This window comes from Macaca fascicularis, chromosome X (assembly GCF_037993035.2).
Source record: "Macaca fascicularis isolate 582-1 chromosome X, T2T-MFA8v1.1".
Taxonomy (NCBI): Eukaryota; Metazoa; Chordata; class Mammalia; order Primates; family Cercopithecidae; genus Macaca; species Macaca fascicularis.
The window spans coordinates 23,780,162-23,798,137 of NC_088395.1; the positions used below are offsets into that span (position 1 = coordinate 23,780,162).

The following is a 17,976-nucleotide window of genomic DNA, read 5'->3' on the forward strand; positions in this document are numbered from 1 at the left end:
ACCACGTTAGCCAGGATGGTCTTGATCTCCTAACCTTGTGATCCACCCGCTTCGAACCCTCAAAGTGCTGGGATTACAGGCGTGAGCCACCGTGTCTGGCCCTATTTTTTTGAGACAAAATCTCACTCTGTCACCCGGGCTGGAGTGCAGTGACGTGATCTTGGCTCACTGTAACCTCCACCTCCCAGGTTCAAGTGATTCTCCAGCCTTAGCCTCCCGAGTAGCTGGGACTATAGGTGCGTGCCACCACACCCGGCTAATTTTTTATTTTTTGTAGAGATGGGATTTTACCATGTTGGCCAGGCTGGTCTCGAATTCCTGACCTCAGGTGATCCACCCGCCTTGGCCTGCCAAAGTGCTGGGATTACAGGCATGAGCCACCGCACTTGGCCGATATTTTTAAAGAAAAACTAACAGGTGATCTTCTGAGGAAAGGGAATGAATTCATTATTTTGAAACTGGATAAATAAGAGAAAAAAATCAAGTAATTATCTTGTTTTTCCTATATAAACTATAACCGGGTAACTAGTAGATAAGGGGTTCTTTATCAAAATATTTCAGCTAATATGAAAAAATGAAACAACAGAAGTAAAACATCACCATTTTCTTTTTTTTTTTTGAGACACAGTCTTGTTCTGTCACCCAGGCTGGAGTGCGGTGGCATGATCTTGGCTCACTGCCACCTCTGCCTCGCAGCTTCAAGCAATTCTCCTGACTCAGTCTCCTGAGTAGCTGGGACTACAGGCATGTGCCACCATGTGTGGCTAATTTTTTTTTTTTTTTTTTTTTTTTTGAGATGGAGTCTTGCTCTGTCCCCTAGCTGGAGTGCAGTGGTACGATCTCAGCTCACTGCAAGCTCCGCCTCCTGGGTTCACACCATTCTCCTGCCTCAGCCTCCCGAGTAGCTGGGACTACAGGCGCCTACCACCACGTCTGGCTAATTTTTTGCATTTTTAGTAGAGACAGCGTTTCACTGTGTTAGCCAGAATGGTCTCAATCTCCTGACCTCATGATCCATGTGCGGCTAATTTTTTTGTATTTTTAGTAGAGCTGGGGTTTCACCATGTTGGCCAGACTGGTCTTGAACTCCTGATTTCAAGTGATCTACCCTCCTCGGCCTCCCAAAGTGTTGTGATTACAGGTGTGAGCCACTACGCCCGGCCAGTATCACCATTTCTATCCCCCAAAGATTCAATGGGTCTAGGCATTGAGCATCCACAGCTGCTAAAACAAACAAAAACAAAGCAAAAACCAAACATATGTGCCTACGTGGATCTAGAGCCTTGCCAAAAGAATCAAACAGGATCTGGATCAAGTAGCCTGTGGATCTAGCTGCCAATGTGCAGCGAGTACAGAGAACACGTTAAACTACAGCATAAACATGTGCAAAACCCAAACTGTTAGAAACTCTATAGGTGAAATGTGCCAGATTGTTTTAACAGATAAACTGTAAGGAAGTCAACTCCAAAATATGGAAGGGGAGCCTGTAGATTAAGAGAGACTTAGAAAGAAAGAAAGAAAGAAAGAAAGAAAGAAAGAAAGAAAGAAAAAAAAAACAAAAAGGCCGGGCATGGTGCCTCACGCCTGTAATCCCAGCACTTTGAGAAGCCGAGGCGGGTGGATTGCCTGAGGTCAGGAGTTTGAGACCAGCCTGACCAATATGGTGAAACCCTGTCTCTACTAAAAATACAAAAATTAGCCGGGTACGGTGGTGTGCGCCTGCGGTCCCAGCTACTCGCCAGGCTGAGGGAGAATTACTTGAACCCAGGAGGCAGAGGTTGCAGTGAGCCGACATCACGCCACTGCACTCCAGCCTGGGCGACAGAGTGACACTCCATCTCAAAAAAAAAAAAAATCAAAAGTTGTTTAAGGCAAGTACGTTATTGGGGCAACTAGGGAAATTTGAACATGGGCCATATATTAGATAACATTTGTGTAAATAATGAAGTGTCAACTTTCCTGAGTACAATAACAGTATTGTGATTATATAAATGAATGTCCACGTTCTTTGGAAATACATGCTGAATTAGATACAAATGGAAAATGCAATGATATCTACAATTAATTCTCAAATGGTTCAGGAAAATAAAATATACTCGTGTGTATTAACACCATGCATAGGTAAAAAATAGATTATGCAAATGTAGCAAATGTTAGTGAATCTAAGTGAAGGGTATATTCATTGTACTAGTCCTGCACCTGATTTGTAGTTTTAAAATTTTCTCAAAATGAAAATTGGGAAATAAAGTAAAGCCACATACACATATACTCCACAATGAAAAACTCTTTTAAAGTCACCAGACTGGCAAAAATGGAAACAATTACTTGGCATCATCTAGTAAAACTGAAGATATGCAGACCTTATGAATCAGGAACCCTGGTCTAGAAAAACTGTTCACAAATTATGAAGCCATGCTGTGTTGTAATAGTAATATACTGAAACCCACCCAAGGAGCCACCAACATGGGTATTTTCCCATAAAGAAAATATGACCAGGCACGGTGGCTCATGCCTGTAATCCCAGCACTTTGGGAGGCCGAGGAAGGCGGATCACCTGAGGTTAGGAGTTTGAGACCAGCCTGACCAACATGGTAAAACCCTGTCTCTACTAAAAATACAAAAATTAGCCAGGGATGGTGGCGCATGCCTGTAGTCCCAGCTACTCAGGAGGCTGAGGTGGGAGAATTGTTTGAACCCAGCAGGCGGAAGTTGCAGTGAGTCATGATTGCACCACCGCACTCCAGCCTGAGCAACAGAGTGAGACTCCTAAAAACAAAAACAAAAACAAAACAAAACAAAAACACAAAGAAAACAGTCTACAGCAGTGAAAATGAATGCACTGCTGCCATACATAACCCATAAACAAAATGTTAAGGGAACAAAACAAGTTGCAAAACAATATGTAGTAAGACCCACCTAGATAAACTTATATATATATAATATGTTCATTTAGACTTAAATTTGGTATATTTTTATAAAGGCAAAACCAGGCAGGCTCAACTACAGTATTTCAGAATATATACATATATGGTTAAACTGGAAGAAAAGTTTAAAGAAAAACAAGAGGATGAAATAAAATTCCAGATAGTGGTTCCCTCTGGGGAGACTTGGGGGTGAGGGGACCCATGGAAGACCTGAAAGGCACTGGTAATTTCCTTTTTTTTTTTTTTGAGATGGAGGCTTGTTCTGTTGGCCAGGCTGGAGTGCAGTGGCGCGATCTCGGCTCACTGCAACCTCCGTCTCCCGGGTTCAAGCAATTCTCTGCCTCAGCCTCCCGAGTAGCTGGGATTACAGGCACCCGCCATCACGCCTGGATAATTTTTTTGTATTTTTAGTAGAGATGGGTTTTCACCATGTTGTCCAGGCTGGTCTTGAACTCCTGACCTCGTGATCCACCTGCCTCGGCCTCTCAAAGTGCTGGGATTACAGGTGTGAGCCACCGTGCCTGGCGGTAATTTCCTATTTTTAAAGGTAGATGATTGATTGGTACGTACATGGTCATTATAGTGTTGGACTTTAAACTGTATATATACGTTATATATTCTTGTAACTTAAAAGAAAGCCCCAGACTCTACCAAGATGACAATATTTCTGGACACACCTATCTTTGCTTCACAGTTCTGACAAAAAGTTCATTTTAACTGAAGCAGATAAATTCCTCTTAAGTAACCAATGATGACAAACTGAAACACCACTTTATTGGTAGAAGACTCAGCATAAACATTTAGAATTATTTTTTAAGAGGGAAAAGGGATGTGGCAGAGCAGCAAAATGCCACAGACTTGTTTGGGGTATTTCAGAGTAATATAGCCCCATGGGAAAAATACCGTTATGAATTGTGCCATCATTCCTCATTTAAAAATTTTCAGTGCCCTGTTTTATGTATGTATGTAGATATGTATTTAGAGACCGAGTCTCGCTCCTTTGCCCAGGCTGGAGTGCAGTGGCACAATCTCAGCTCACTGTAACCTCTGCCTCCCGGGTTCAAGTGATTCTTGTGCCTCCGCCTCCCAAGTAGGTGGGATTACAGGTGCATGCCACCACGACTGGCTAATTTTTGTGCTTTCAGTAGAGACAGGGTTTCGCCATGTTGTCCAGGCTGGTCTCAAACTTCTGGGCTCAAGTGATCCACCCGTCTCCACGTCCCAAAGTGCTGGGATTACAGGCATGAGCCACCACACCTGGCCAGCGCCCTGTTTTAAACACAATGTCCACAATTTCTCTGACTATGTACAACCAAAAGCCAGTACATCTGTTACATGATTAGAATACAAACAATTGGCTGGGAGCAGTGGCTCACGCCTGTAATCCCAGCACTTTGGGAGGCTGAGGCAGGCAGATCACGAGGTCAGGAGATCAAGACCATCCTGGACAACATGGTGAAACCCCACCTCTACTAAAAATACTAAACCCTGTCTCTACTAAAAATTAGCCAGGCATGGTGCCATGCACCTGTAATCTCAGCTACTCGGGAGGCTGAGGCAGGAGAATGGCTTGAACCCGGGAGGCAGAGGTTGCAGTGAGTTGAGATCGTGCCACTGCACCCCAGCCTGGGCCACAGAGCAAGACTCTGTCTCAAAACAAAAACAAAAACAAAAACAAAAACAAACAATATATATATATATATGAATTAGATGATACCTAATTGAGACTGGTAATTAAAGCCAGACTTGAAAACCAACTCCCTTGAAACAAGCTAAGAAACAAAAAAGTCTCCTTCATGAAGTGTCCCTTAATTCCCCTCAATGAAGACAAGATATCTTCATCCAAAAATCATACGTTTTTTTCTGTGCCTTTCTTCTGGCATTTATCACATTTTACCTTGTATTTTGGTCATATGCTTTCCTCATCTCCTTTACTAGATTATGAGTTATTTGATAGTCTATGAAGAGAATATACTCAGCTCCAGGGTCCCAGAAAGATTCATTTTCCAGGGTAGCTTAAATCTTAGCTCTCATTAAAAAAACAAAAACAAGTCCGGGCCCGATGGCTCACGCCTGTAATCCCAGCACTTTGGGAGGCTGAGGCAGGTGGAGCACCTGAGACCAGCCTGACCAACATGGTGAAACCCCCATCTCTACTAAAAATACAAAAATCAGCTGGGTGTTGTGGTGTGGGCCTGTAGTCCCAGCTACTCAGGAGGCTGAGACAGGAGAATGGCTTGAACCCGGGAGGTGGAGGTTGCAGTAAGCCGAGATTGCGCCACTGCACTCCAGCCTGGGCAACAGGGTGAGATTCCATCTCAAAAAGAAATAAATAAACCAAAAAATAAAAAACAAAAACCCCCCTGAAGCCCATGAAATCTAAAGTGGGGGTGAAACAAGATCAACAAAAAACAATGACACTTCATTATATCAAGTAATTCCTGAACTCTAAGAATATTGAACTTTGAATTAATAAGGCCCTCTGCTATTTTTTCCTTTAAAACTTGTAATAGGCCAGGCATGGTGGCTCACGCCTCTAATCTCAGCACTTTGGGAGGCCGAGGCGGGCGGATCGCGAGGTCAGGAGATCGAGACCACCCTGGCTAACATGGCGAAACCCCGTCTCTACTAAAAATACAAAAAATTAGCCGGGCGTGCACCTGTAGTCCCAGCTACTCGGGAGGCTGAGGCAGGAGAATGGCGTGAACCCAGGAGGCGGAGCTTGCAGTGAGACGAGATCGCACCACTGCACTCCAGCCTGGGCGATAGAGCAAGACTCCGTCTCAGAAAAAAAAAAAAAACTTGTAATAAAAATTTAATGCAGTCAACATCAATTTTATTACCTTTTATTTTAATTTTATTTTTTTTGAGACAGAGTCTTGCTCTGTTGCCCAGGCTGGAGTGCAGTGGCACGATCTCGGCTCACTGCAAGCTCCGACTCTCGGGTTCATGCCATTCTCCTGCCTCAGCCTCCCGAGTAGCTGGGACTACAGGCGCCCGCCATCACGCCCGGTTAATTTTTTGTATTTTTAGTAGAGACAGGGTTTCATTGTGTTAGCCAGGATGGTCTCGACCTCCTGACCTTGTGATCTGCCCACCTCAGCCTCCCAAAATTGTGGGATTACAGGCGTGAGCCACTGCGCCCAGCTGTTTTTTTTTCTTTTTGTTTTTTATACAGGGCTTCACTCCCATTCCCCAGGCTGGAGTGCAGTGGGGTGAACACGGCTCACCACAAACTCCACCTCCTGGGCTCATGAGATTCTCCTGCCTCAGCCTCCCAAGTAGATGGGACTACAGGTGCATGCCATCACACCTGGCTAATTTTTTTTTTTTTTTGGTAGTTTTTGTAGAGACGGGGTTTTGCCATATTGCCCAGGCTGGTCTTGAACACCCAGGCTCAAAGCGATTTGCCTGCCTCAGCCTCCCAAAGTGCTGGGATTATAGGTATAAACCACTGTGCCTGGCCCTGATTTTATTACCTTCTACTGAGAACAGACAGCTGTCAGTAAAATTATGCTTGGAGAGTAACAAACAGGAGAAAGTCTTAAGTTCTCAATGACTCTGAAGAAGGCAAGGGTATAAAGAGAGAGAGAAACACAAACCAATTAAAAATCTTTATCACCTCACTCCAAAAAGATCTGCATACAAATTTGAGTAGTTTTAATATCTAATGTTTTCAAATTATCAGAAAATGTTGGCCTGCTTAACTGGTATTCTAACCACAGTCCAGTTGCTTCTGCACTGGGCTGAATTCTTAGCGCAGTCAGAGAATGCTGTTTCCAAGCCAGAGGCTCCCACAGCCCCCACTTTAGCTTTGGTGTGTGTGTGTGTATGCACAGACACCACAGTGAGCACTCCAGGGAGCCTACGGGACTCCCTCCAGCTTTGGTGTGCCTCAGTCTGCAGTCACACCACAATGAAGGCTCGCAGTTGAGGCTTTTAGGCTCACTTTCCACATTTCTGTCTAGGGCTGTGTAGAGATTTCTTGATATTTTACTTCCTTTCCCATATAAAATTTAGTGGGCATTTGTTTTTTTGTTTCTTTTTGTTTTTTTGAGATGAAGTCTTGCTCTGTTGCCCAGGCTGGAGTGCAGTGGTGCAATCTTGGCTCACTGTAACCTCCACCTCCCAGGTTCAAGCAATTCTCCTGCCTCAGCCTCCCAAGTAGCTGGGATTACAGATGTGCATCACCATGCCCAGCTAATTTTTGTATTTTTTTTAGTAGAGACAGGGTTTTGCCATGTTGGCCAGGCTGGTCTCGAACTCCTGACCTCAGGTGCTCCACCCGCCTTGGCCTCCCAAAGTGCTGGGATTACAGGCGTGAGTCACCGTGCCCGGCTGCATTTGTTAAGGAATTTTTTAAGAAAGGAAGCTTCCATAGAAAATATCAGAGAAATAAAACAAAAACAAAAAAACACCTATGAATGTTTACTCTTTAAAAGGGATTGCCAAAAGACACTTGATATTGGTATAGTACTTCCTATTCAAGAGCTAGTTTAAATAGGCTCAAGAGTGACTAATTCCTTTAGAAACCACCAGTATAAAAAGTAGTGGGTTTTTTTTTCTTTTTCATTTATTTATTTATTTATTTAGAGACAGGGCCTCACTGTGTTGCTCAAGCTGGAGTGCAGTGGCGCAATCATGGCTCACTCTATTTAGCCCCTTACCTTCTGGGCTCAAGCAATCCTCCCACCTCAGCCTCCCAAAGTATGCTACCATGCCTGGCTAATTTTTTTATTTTTTGGAGAGATAGGGTCTCACTATGTTGCCTAGGCTGGTCTCAAACTCCTGGGCTCAAGTGATCCTCCCACCCTGGCCTCCCAACGTGCTGGGCGTGAGTCACTGCACCTGGTCAAAAAATGAGTCTTAAGATTTCACTGGAAGATTACTTATGTAAATAATAAAGGGGGCTTATAATTTATTCTGTTACTTCCAAATCCCAGTTCAAAATTCTGGATTTTAATTCTGAGATAGTTATTTATATGTATTTTTAAACTTCTCAGTGATTTGAAGCTCATTTATATTTTTTAAAAAAGCATTTTCGGCCGGGCGCGGTGGCTCACGCCTGTAATCCCAGCACTTTGGGAGGCCGAGGCGGGCGGATCACAAGGTCAGGAGATCGAGACCACGGTGAAACCCCGTCTCTACTAAAAATACAAAAAATTAGCCGGGCGCGGTTGTGGGCGCCTGTAGTCCCAGCTACTCGGGAGGCTGAGGCAGGAGAATGGCGTGAACCCGGGAGGCGGAGCTTGCAGTGAGCCGAGATCGCGCCACTGCACTCCAGCCTGGGCGACAGAGCGAGACTCCGTCTCAAAAAAAAAAAAAAAAAAAAAAAAGTATTTTCAGCCGGGCGCGGTGGCTCAAGCCTGTAATCCCAGCACTTTGGGAGGCCGAGACGGGTGGATCAGGAGGTCAGATCGAGACCATCCTGGCTAACACGGTGACACCCCGTCTCTACTAAAAAAATACAAAAAATTAGCCAGGCGTGGTGGCAGGCGCCTGTAGTCCCAGCTACTCCGGAGGCTGAGCCAGGAGAATGGCGTGAACCTGGGAGCTGGGAGGTGGAGCTTGCAGTGAGCCGAGATCGCGCCACTGCACTCCAGCCTGGGCGACAGAACGAGACTCCTTCTCAAAAAAAAAAAAAAGTATTTTCATTGAAAAATGAATTTTCTTCAATTTGTGATGTAGAAGGTATATTAATATAAGAAGTCCAATTCTTCCTTAGCTGGCTGTGCTTCTGAGTGCTTAGTAGAGACAAGATACCTTATTCTCTACTCATTCTTCCTTATCAGTGGGAGGAAGGGAATGTTCCAAGCGAACATAGGCAAGATTTAATCAGCTATGTGGCCACTAAAAGAGATGAAAGGTGACAAGTTCTTGCAATTACACAACTTCTTCCCTCTGTTGCTCATGTACTAGACAGCACAGAGAACGTGGCCTTTAGCTGGTAGCTAGTCCTCAACATACCATGGCTCACACCCTCAGCTGAGTTGAGAAGCCTGGGGGATAAACAGAAACGGCAGTGCTAGGGAAAGAACAGAACTTATGATAAGTGAAAAACCAAGAGGAAGAGGCTCTCAATTATGTCTTTTTCCTGGGAGCACAGTACATTCCCTTTGAATTCAGTTTCAATAAAACTTTTAAATAATATGCTATACTTGGAGGAAACTATGAATACACTATAATGGAAAATATGGTCTAAGACTATGGTGGAATGCATTGCATTTTATGGTCAGCACTTATTTGGCCCTGCTGATAATAACCAAATGCTCAGAAGTTCTACTGCTCTACCAAGGAAGGTCACCTGAAAAATCTGAGCTGGAGACATAACTAGAAGCAAACAGAAAAAGCAATAAATCAACAGGGTTATCAAATATTTTACAAAACCCTAGAGAAACCACATATTTAAACCAAAAGGAAGAAGATGAAAAAGATGTTTCTCACCTTTTGAAAGTTCTCCTTCCACAAATCTTCTATGACTATATATCCTCGTAAACCCCAGTCATATAATCTCTCCCCACTGACCTTGAAACAAAATAGAAAAGATCTTACCATTTGACCCAGCAATCCCTACTATTGGGAATAATAATGGAATGATGGAATATAAATCATTTTACTATAAAGATATATGCATGCATATGTTCATCATAGCAGTATGCATAATAGCAAAACATGGAATCAACTTAAATGCCCATCAATGGTAGATTTTTTTTTTTTTTTTTTTGAGATGGAGTTTTCGCTCATTGCCCAGGCTGGAGTGGAATGGTGCAATCTTGGCTCACTGCAACCTCTGCCTCCAGGGTTCAAGCAATTCTCCTGCCTCAGCCTCCCAAGTAGCTGGTATTACAGGCACCCGCCACCACACCCAGCTAATTTTTTGTACTTAGTAGAGACAGGGTTTCACCACATTGGTCAGCATGGTCTCGAACTCCTGGCCTCAGGTGATCCACCTGCCTCAGCCTCCCAAAGTGCTGGGATTACAGGTGTGGGCCACCATGCCCGGCCAATGGTAGACTTGATAAAGAAAATGTGGTACTTATACACCACAAAATACTATGCAGCCAAAAAGAATGAGCTCATGTCCTTTGCAAGGACAGGGATGGAGCTGGGGGCCATTATCTTAAGTGAACTAACATAGGAACAGAAAATGAAATACCACATGTTCTTACTTGTAAGTGGAAACTAAACCTTGACAACAAATGGACACAAAGAAGGGAACAGAGACCAAGGCCTACTTGAGGGTGGAGGGTGAGAAGAGGGCGAGGATCAAAAAACTACCCATCAGGTACTAGTCTAATTACCCAGGTAACAAAATAATCTGTACATCCAACCCTCATGACACACAACTTACAATAACAAACCTGCACATGTACCCCTAAAGCTAAAAGTTAAAATAGAAAGAAATTAAAAAAAAAAAAAAAAAAAAAAAGACTCCTACTCTGGAGACAGCCACATAGGCTTCTCAACCAGCAACCAAGTTCACCCTCTCCACTCCAGCCATTTACTGCTTAAACCATAACAGGCTGAAATAATGTTTCATTATTTTTATATCTAGGGCTGGAAGATGTTACTCACTGTTCCTGACCTGGGGCTGGAGCAGGGACAGAAGCATTAACTATCTGCCTCCAGGACTGTTACAAACAATGTTGAGCAAATGCTGGAAAGTATTGGTATTTGTCACCAAAGCCATCAAGCTCCCTGAGCTGGGGCCACTGGACTCCCACATACAACCGTAGCCCACTTTAGGCATCTGGACTCAATTCTGTCATGAACAACCAAGGGAGCGCAATCTCAGGTCAGTCTGGCTCAGAGTCCAATTCAGGTGACTGCACTGCTGTCTGCTCCTGGAACTGAGTTTCCGTGTGATGTGGTAGTTCGAGCAACTAAAGTCCCTGTGTCCACAATCTGCCCAGGACCTCAAAACCTAGAGCCTGCCTTGCTCTTACCAGTTTCTGAGGGACACCATCTCTAGCGTTCCACTAACTCCAGGTATCACCCTTTTCAGACTACCTACTGGTCTCCATCAGTGGTTCTCAAACAACACAGGCATTAATAACAAACCACCGGAGGGCTTGCTAAAACACAGACTGCTGGCCCTTATTCCCAGAGCTTCTGATTCAGCCAGTCTGGGGTGGGGCCTCACAGTTTGCATTTCTAACAAGTTCTCAGGTGATGCTGCTGCTTCTGGTCTGGTAATGCACTTTGAGAATCGGTGGTACAACTTTATCCATGTTGCCTGCCACTGTGATCGACCTGCCTGCCAGGGTACCATAAGACTGAGGCTTCAAGGGTAAGAAAGGAGCAGTCAATTGAAAGCCCCGAAAAGGGCACTCCCAGCAGAGGGGATTACAGTCCCCAAAGTCCTCAGCAAGGAAAGCAAGGGCACCAGCACCAGGGAGTAGAGGAGGTCAGAGCACTCTGTGTCTACAATACCAACAAGAGCAGGTTGTGACTGGACACGCATAAACTGAGTGACCCATAATTATCAGCTTTGGAATTTGAGTCTGTAGACTTTCATGTAAGTATACAAAAAATTTATCTTAAATTTTTGCTGATGAATATTCAAACAATCATGCAAATTCGTGTTCAAATTCTGTGAACACTGGCATTACTGGAAGAAGGACCAGAACTGAGACATATAGTGGAGAAAATAATTTAAATTTGCTGTATTCACCTATATGTACAAACAAATTTTAGTCTGGTGTTATAAGAACTGCAAAATAAAATAAAATTAAGCGTCAGATTCATACACACACAAACAAGAATGAGGGACATCAGGGATTACAGAGTTTCTCTTACCTGGGCAAACACAATGGCTTGTTGTGGATAATAGAGGGAGGCAGCTAATCCCATGAAACCAGGCGGATACACTAGCTTCTTTATTTTTGAACCTAATAAATAAAAGGTTGTACACGCCATCAGATGATTCATTATCCTCACCATCACAATTTACCTTATCCATTTAACACGGAACGAGGCCAGGCACAGTGGCTCATGCCTGTAATCCAAAAGCTTTGGGAGGCCAAGGCGGGAGGATCACTTGAGGCCAGGAGTGTGACACCAGCCTGGGCAACATAGTCAGATCCTGTATCTACAAAAGTTAAAATAAAAAAATTAGCCAGGCGTGGTAGTGTGTGCCTATAGTCCTAACTACTTGGGAGGCTGAGGTGGGAGGATTCCTTGAGCCCAGGAGTTCGAAGTTACAATGAGCTATGATCACACTCTGCACTCCAGCCTGGGTGACAGAGCAAGACCGTGTCTCTTAAGAAACCCAAACAACAAAACCAAAATAACCCCACCAATGAATAAGATTTCTTTGGTCCTAAACTGAAAGAATGTGCCAAATAAAGTCGTGTGCACCAAAACGCTTTTGCACAGCTTTATTGAGATAAAATTCACATTCACCCATTTAAAGTACAGCTCAATGGCTTTTAGTATATTGACAGAGGTTTGTAACCATCATTACAATTAATTTTACAGCTTTTTCATAAATCACCAAAAGAAACCCATTAGCAGTCACTCCTCAACTCCCCTGTACTGTCCAGCCCTAGGCAACCACTGATCTACTTTCTATCTCTTTATGTTTGCCTACTCTGGATATTTCTTTCTTTCTTTCTTTTTTTTTTTTTTTTTTTGAGAGTTTTGCTCTTGTCACCCAGGCTGTAGTGCAATGGTGCAATCTTGGCTCACTGCAACCTCTGCCTCTTGGGTTCAGGCAATTCTCCTACCTCAGCCTCTCGAGTAGCTGGGGCTACAGGCACACACCACCACGCCCTGCTAATTTTGTATTTTTAGTAGAGATGGGGTTTCGCCATGTTGGCCAGGCTGGTCTCGAACTCCTGACCTCAGGTGATCCACCCGCCACAGCCTCCCAAAGTGCTGAGATTACAGGTGTAAGCCACTGCGCCCAGCCCTCTGGATATTTCATATAAATGGAATCATGCAGTAAATATATGGTCCTTTGTGACTGGCTTCTTTCACTCAGCACCAAGTATTTTCAAGAGAACACCTTTTTTTCCCTAAGAGAGCAGAAAAAAAGATCGTTTTAAAAACAAACAAATGAGTATTTTGGTTTCTAGGGTTTATGTTCTTTTACAGCAGTCTGGCTTCCTATTTAAATATTAAACACAAGCGTTCCTCTTCTCCCCTTTCTGCAACCCTGTTAAAAAAATAGTAAGAAAAAACATTAATAAGCCAGGCGTGGTGGCTCACACCTGTAATCCCAGCACTTTGGGAGGCCGAGGTGGGTAGATCACAAGGTCAGGAGATCGAGACCATCCTGGCTAACATGGTGAAACCCTGTCTCTACTAAAAAAAATACAAAAAAAATTAGCTGGGCGTGGTGGTGGGCACCTGTAGTCCCAACTACTTGGGAGGCTGAGGCAGGAGAATGGTGTGAACCCAGGAGGCAGAGCTTGCAGTGAGCAGAGACCATGGGCCACTGCACTCCAGCCTGGGTGGCAGAGCAAGACTCCATCTCAAAAAAAAAAAAAAGGAAAAAACATTAATAAATCCACTATGAAGAGAAAATGTGTGGAGGGGCCACTGGCAGACAGGAAGTGTCAATCAATTTTCAGAAAATGGAGAGTGAATGGAAATAAGAGGACACACTGCCTTGAAATCTTGAAATCTTGAGGAGGAGTGCGGCCTCAGAGGGAGCGGATCTGTCCCAGGCAGCCCCAGGGAGATTCCAGATCCAGAGACGGCAGGTACTGTGGGGAGTGGAGATGGCAACCAGGGGGCAAGACAGGGGGACAGGACAAATGCAAGTCTGATGCAGGGACCAGCACGGCCCTTGCTTCCCCTATGCCATCCCAGTACAAAACTACCCCTGGCCAGGAAGTCACACCAGGTCAAAATGTTAAAAAGGGGCAGGGTTACTGGACACGGTGGCTCACATCTGTAATCCTAGCACTTTGGGAGGTCAAGGCATAAGGATTGCTTGAGGCCAGGAATTGAGACCAGCTGGAGTAACATAGCGAGACTCCGTCTCCATTTCTTTTCTGTTGAGAGAGGGTCTCACTTGGTCTCCCAGGCTGGAATGCAGTGACACAATCATGGCTCACTGCAGCCTCGACCTCCCAGGTTCAAACTATCTTCCTGCCTCAGTCCCTCAAGTAGGTGGGACTAGAGGTGCAAGCCATCATGCCTGGTTAATTTTTTTTTTTTTTTTTTTGTAGTTTTTGTAGATACGGGGTTTCCTCACATTGCCCAGGCTGGTCTTGAACTCCTGAGCTCAAGCAATCCACCTGCCTCAGCCTCCCAAAGTGCTGGGATTACAGGCGTGAGCCAGTATGCCTAGCCCCCTATCTCTATTTCTTAAAAAAAAAAAAAAAAAAAAAAGTGAGCCAGATGCAGTGGCTCACACCTGCAATCCCAGTACTTTGGGAGGCTGAGGTGGGAGGACTGACTGAGCCTAAGAGTTTGAGACGAGCCTGGGCAACTTAGGGAGACCACATCTCTACAAAAATTAAAAAATTATCAGGTGTGGTGGCATGGGCCTGTGGTCCTAGTTTCTCAGGAGATTGAGGCAGGAGGATTGCTTGAGACCAGGAGTTCAAGGCTGCTGTGAGCAGTGTCTATGCCACTGCACTCTAGACTGGGTAATAATTTGGATGTTGTTCCCTCTGAATCTCATATTAAACTGTAATCCCCAATGTTGGAGGTGGGGCCTGGTGGGACCTGACTGGATCATGAAGGTGGATTTCTCACAGATGGTTTAATGCCATTCCCTTGGTGCTGTCCATGTGCAACAGTGAGTTCTCTTGAGATCTGGTTGTTTAAAAATGTGTGACACCTCCCCCACCTCCTTCTCTTGGTTGCACTCTTGCCATGTGAGACACCAGCTCCCCCTTTGCCTTCCACCATGATTGTAAGCAGCGCAAGGCCTCACCAGAAGCCGAGGAGATGCTGGTGCCAGGCTTCCTGTACAGCCTGCAGAACTGTGAGCCAAATAAACCTCTTTTCTTTATAAATTACCCAGTGTTAGGTTATAGCAATGCAAGAATGGCTTAACACACTGGGTGGCAAAGCAAGATCCTGTCTCAAAAAAAAAAAAAAAGAGTTAAAACAGTAGGGGCAGGGTATCACTAAAGAAACACCATGGATTTCCTGCTGAGAACCAAGAGAGCTGGAAGGGGTGAGTATGTCAGTGCCTGAGAGTAAAGCCCTCCTCACACTGGCACCCTCGTATATGGTCACTTCCTGTCCAGCTCCCCTGAGGTAGAACCTGCCTGTCAGTGGGTCCCATGTATGGACAGGGAGTTCTTTTTTTTTTTTTTTTTTTTTTTTTTGAGATGAAGTCTCACTCTGTTGCCCAGGCTAGAGTGCAGTGGCGCCATCTCAGCTCACTGCAACCTCCACCTCCTGGGTTCAAGCGATTCTCCAGCCTCAGCCTCCTGAGTAGCTGGGATTACAGACACCCTCCACCACACCTGGCTATTTTTTGTATTTTTAGTAGAGATGGGGTTTTGCCACGTTGGCCAGGCTGGTCTTGAACTCCTGACCTCAGATGATACTCCCGCCTCAGCCTCCCAAAGTGCTGGGATTACAGGTGAGAGTTCTTATTAGCATTTCAGCTGCCTCACTTTGAAACATGACTGGATAACCCAGAATCACCAGTCATTTGTGGAAAGCCTGAAGCATAAAGGAGAAAGACCAAGACAAGCCCAAAGAAAAAAAAAAAAAAAAAGACCCCACAGGAAACAGAATTTCAAAACAAAAATAAACCTATTACTAAGTATCATCAAATAAATTTTAAAAGCCACTACATTAAAATAAAAAAGAATTCTATGAAAAAAAGAACATTCAAAGAACAGGAAGGAGCTCTTGGAAATGACCAAAGCAAAAAAAAAATTCAAAAGGAACAAAATAAAGTAATCAAGAAAATATAAGAGACGCATAGGGTCCTTTTAAATAACCCAATTGCTAATTAATGAGTTGAGGAAGGAAAAAGAATGAGAGTAAATTTTCAAAGATACACAAGATAGGCTGGGTGTAGTGGCTCATGCCTGTAATCCTAGCACTTTGGGAGGCTGAGGAAGGAAGACTACTTGAGCTCAGGAGTTTGAGACCAGCCTGGGCAACATGGTGACACCTGGTCTCCACAAAAAATACAAAAATTAGTCAGGCGTGGTGGTGCACACCTATAGTCACAGCTACTCAGGAGGCTGACATGGGAGGACTGCTTGAGCCTGGGGAGGTCAAGACTGCAGTGATCCTTGATCATGCCACTGCACTACAACCTGGGTGACAGAGTGAGACCATCTCTCGGGAAGGGGAAGGGAAAAGGAAAGGGAAGGGAAGGATAGAAAGAAGGAGGGAGGGAGGGAGGAAAATAAGATACTTTCCTTCAGCTGGATGCTGCAAGCCACCATATTGTTTAAGCAAGAATGAAAACACCTATATCCAAGGCCGGGCATGGTGGCTCATGCCTGTAATCCCAGCACTTTGGGAGGCTGACGCGGGTGGATCACTGGAGGTCAGGAGTTCAAGACCAGCCTGGCCAACATGGTGAAATCCCGTGTCTACTAAAAACACAAAAATTGGCCGGGCGCGGTGGCTCAAGCCTGTAATCCCAGCACTTTGGGAGGCCGAGACAGGCGGATCACGAGGTCAGGAGATCGAGACCATCCTGGCTAACACGGTGAAACCCCGTCTCTACTAAAAAATACAAAAAACTAGCTGGGCGAGGTGGCGGGCGCCTGTAGTCCCAGCTACTCGGGAGGCTGAGCCAGGAGAATGGCGTGAACCCGGGGGTGGAGCTTGCAGTGAGCTGAGATCTGGCCACTGCACTCCAGCCTGGGCAACAGAGCGAGACTCCGTCTCAAAAAAAAAAAAAAAAAAACACAAAAATTAGCCAGGCGTGGTGGTGCATGCCTGTAATCCCAGCTAATCGGGAGGCTGAAGCACGAGAATCACTTGAACCCAGAGGTGGAGGAGGTTGCAGTGAGTGGAGATTGTGACAGTGCACTCCAGCCTGGGCGACAGAGTGAGACTCTGTCTCAAAAAAAAAGAAAAGACCTCTATCTAGTCACAACACCACAGAAATCCAGAACACTAAAGATTCACAGAAGATCTTCAAAGCTTCCAGGAAGAAAAAAAAAATGTATCACCTGTTCAGAAGCAGCAAATATCCAGACTGGCTATTGACTCACATCTACAATGCCAGATGCTAGAATACATGGCTTTGAAAGTTTCGATGGCAAACAAATTCAGTGTCCAACCAAACTATCACATGGTATGAGGGCAGAAAGTGATTTTCAGACATGGAAGGTCTTGGGAAGTTTACCTCCAACTTGGTATGCTTGGGAAGCATACCTGCACATGCTTTTTTGAAAGTGACTTAAGCATGTAGTTCGATAGCATGGCAGAGTAAACCAAGGAGAAGATGACATGGAACCCAGGAAAAGAGGGCTTAAACCCAAGAAAGTGTGAAGAAGACCAGTCCCAAAACAAGAACTGTGTTGAAGTCTCAGGCCAGATTGTAGGAGGATATAGAGCTGTGGAGCAAGGGGAATGGACAGAAGAGATAGCAGGACACAGAACTTGGAGAAACCTGAGAATGAGGTTTAAAAAACCAGTAGAGGATGAAACTAGAGAACACACATGGCCTTGACTCCACTGAGAGGCACAGTGTTTTTGTCATGGGACCCATATAGATGTTAGCAGAATGTGTGTGTTATTGATTTTTTTTTTTTTTTTTTGATAGAGTTTTGCTATTGCTGCCCAGGCTGGAGTGCAATGGTACGATCTCGGCTCACTGCAATCTCTACCTCCTGGGTTCAAGTGATTCTCCTGCCTCAGCCTCCCAAGAATCTGGGATAACAGGCATGCGCCACCATGCCCAACTAATTTTGTATTTTTAGTAGAGATAGGATTTCACTATGTTGGTCAGTCTGGTCTCGAACTCCTGACCTCAGGTGATCCACGTGCCTCGGCCTCCCAAAGTGCTGGGATTACAGGTGTTAGCCACCATACCTGGCCGATTTTTTTTTGAAATGGGGTCTCGCTCTGTTGCTCAGGCTGGAGTGCAATGGTGCGATCTCGGCTT

General features: G+C 44.8%; 1 protein-coding gene across 4 annotated transcripts in view; it reads right to left on the minus strand.

Moving 5' to 3' along the window:
* The window catches only part of APOO (apolipoprotein O), a 74,940-nt gene that overhangs the window by 13,195 nt on the left and 43,769 nt on the right, over positions 1 to 17,976 (minus strand). For all 4 annotated transcript variants that reach the window (XM_074030234.1, XM_015443481.4, XM_005593179.5 and 1 more), the window contains 2 exons: positions 11,724 to 11,815; positions 9,369 to 9,449 (listed from right to left, as the gene is read on the minus strand). In XM_074030234.1, the coding sequence (XP_073886335.1) occupies positions 9,369 to 9,449; positions 11,724 to 11,815 (173 nt within the window). The remainder of the gene's footprint in view (positions 1 to 9,368; positions 9,450 to 11,723; positions 11,816 to 17,976) is intronic.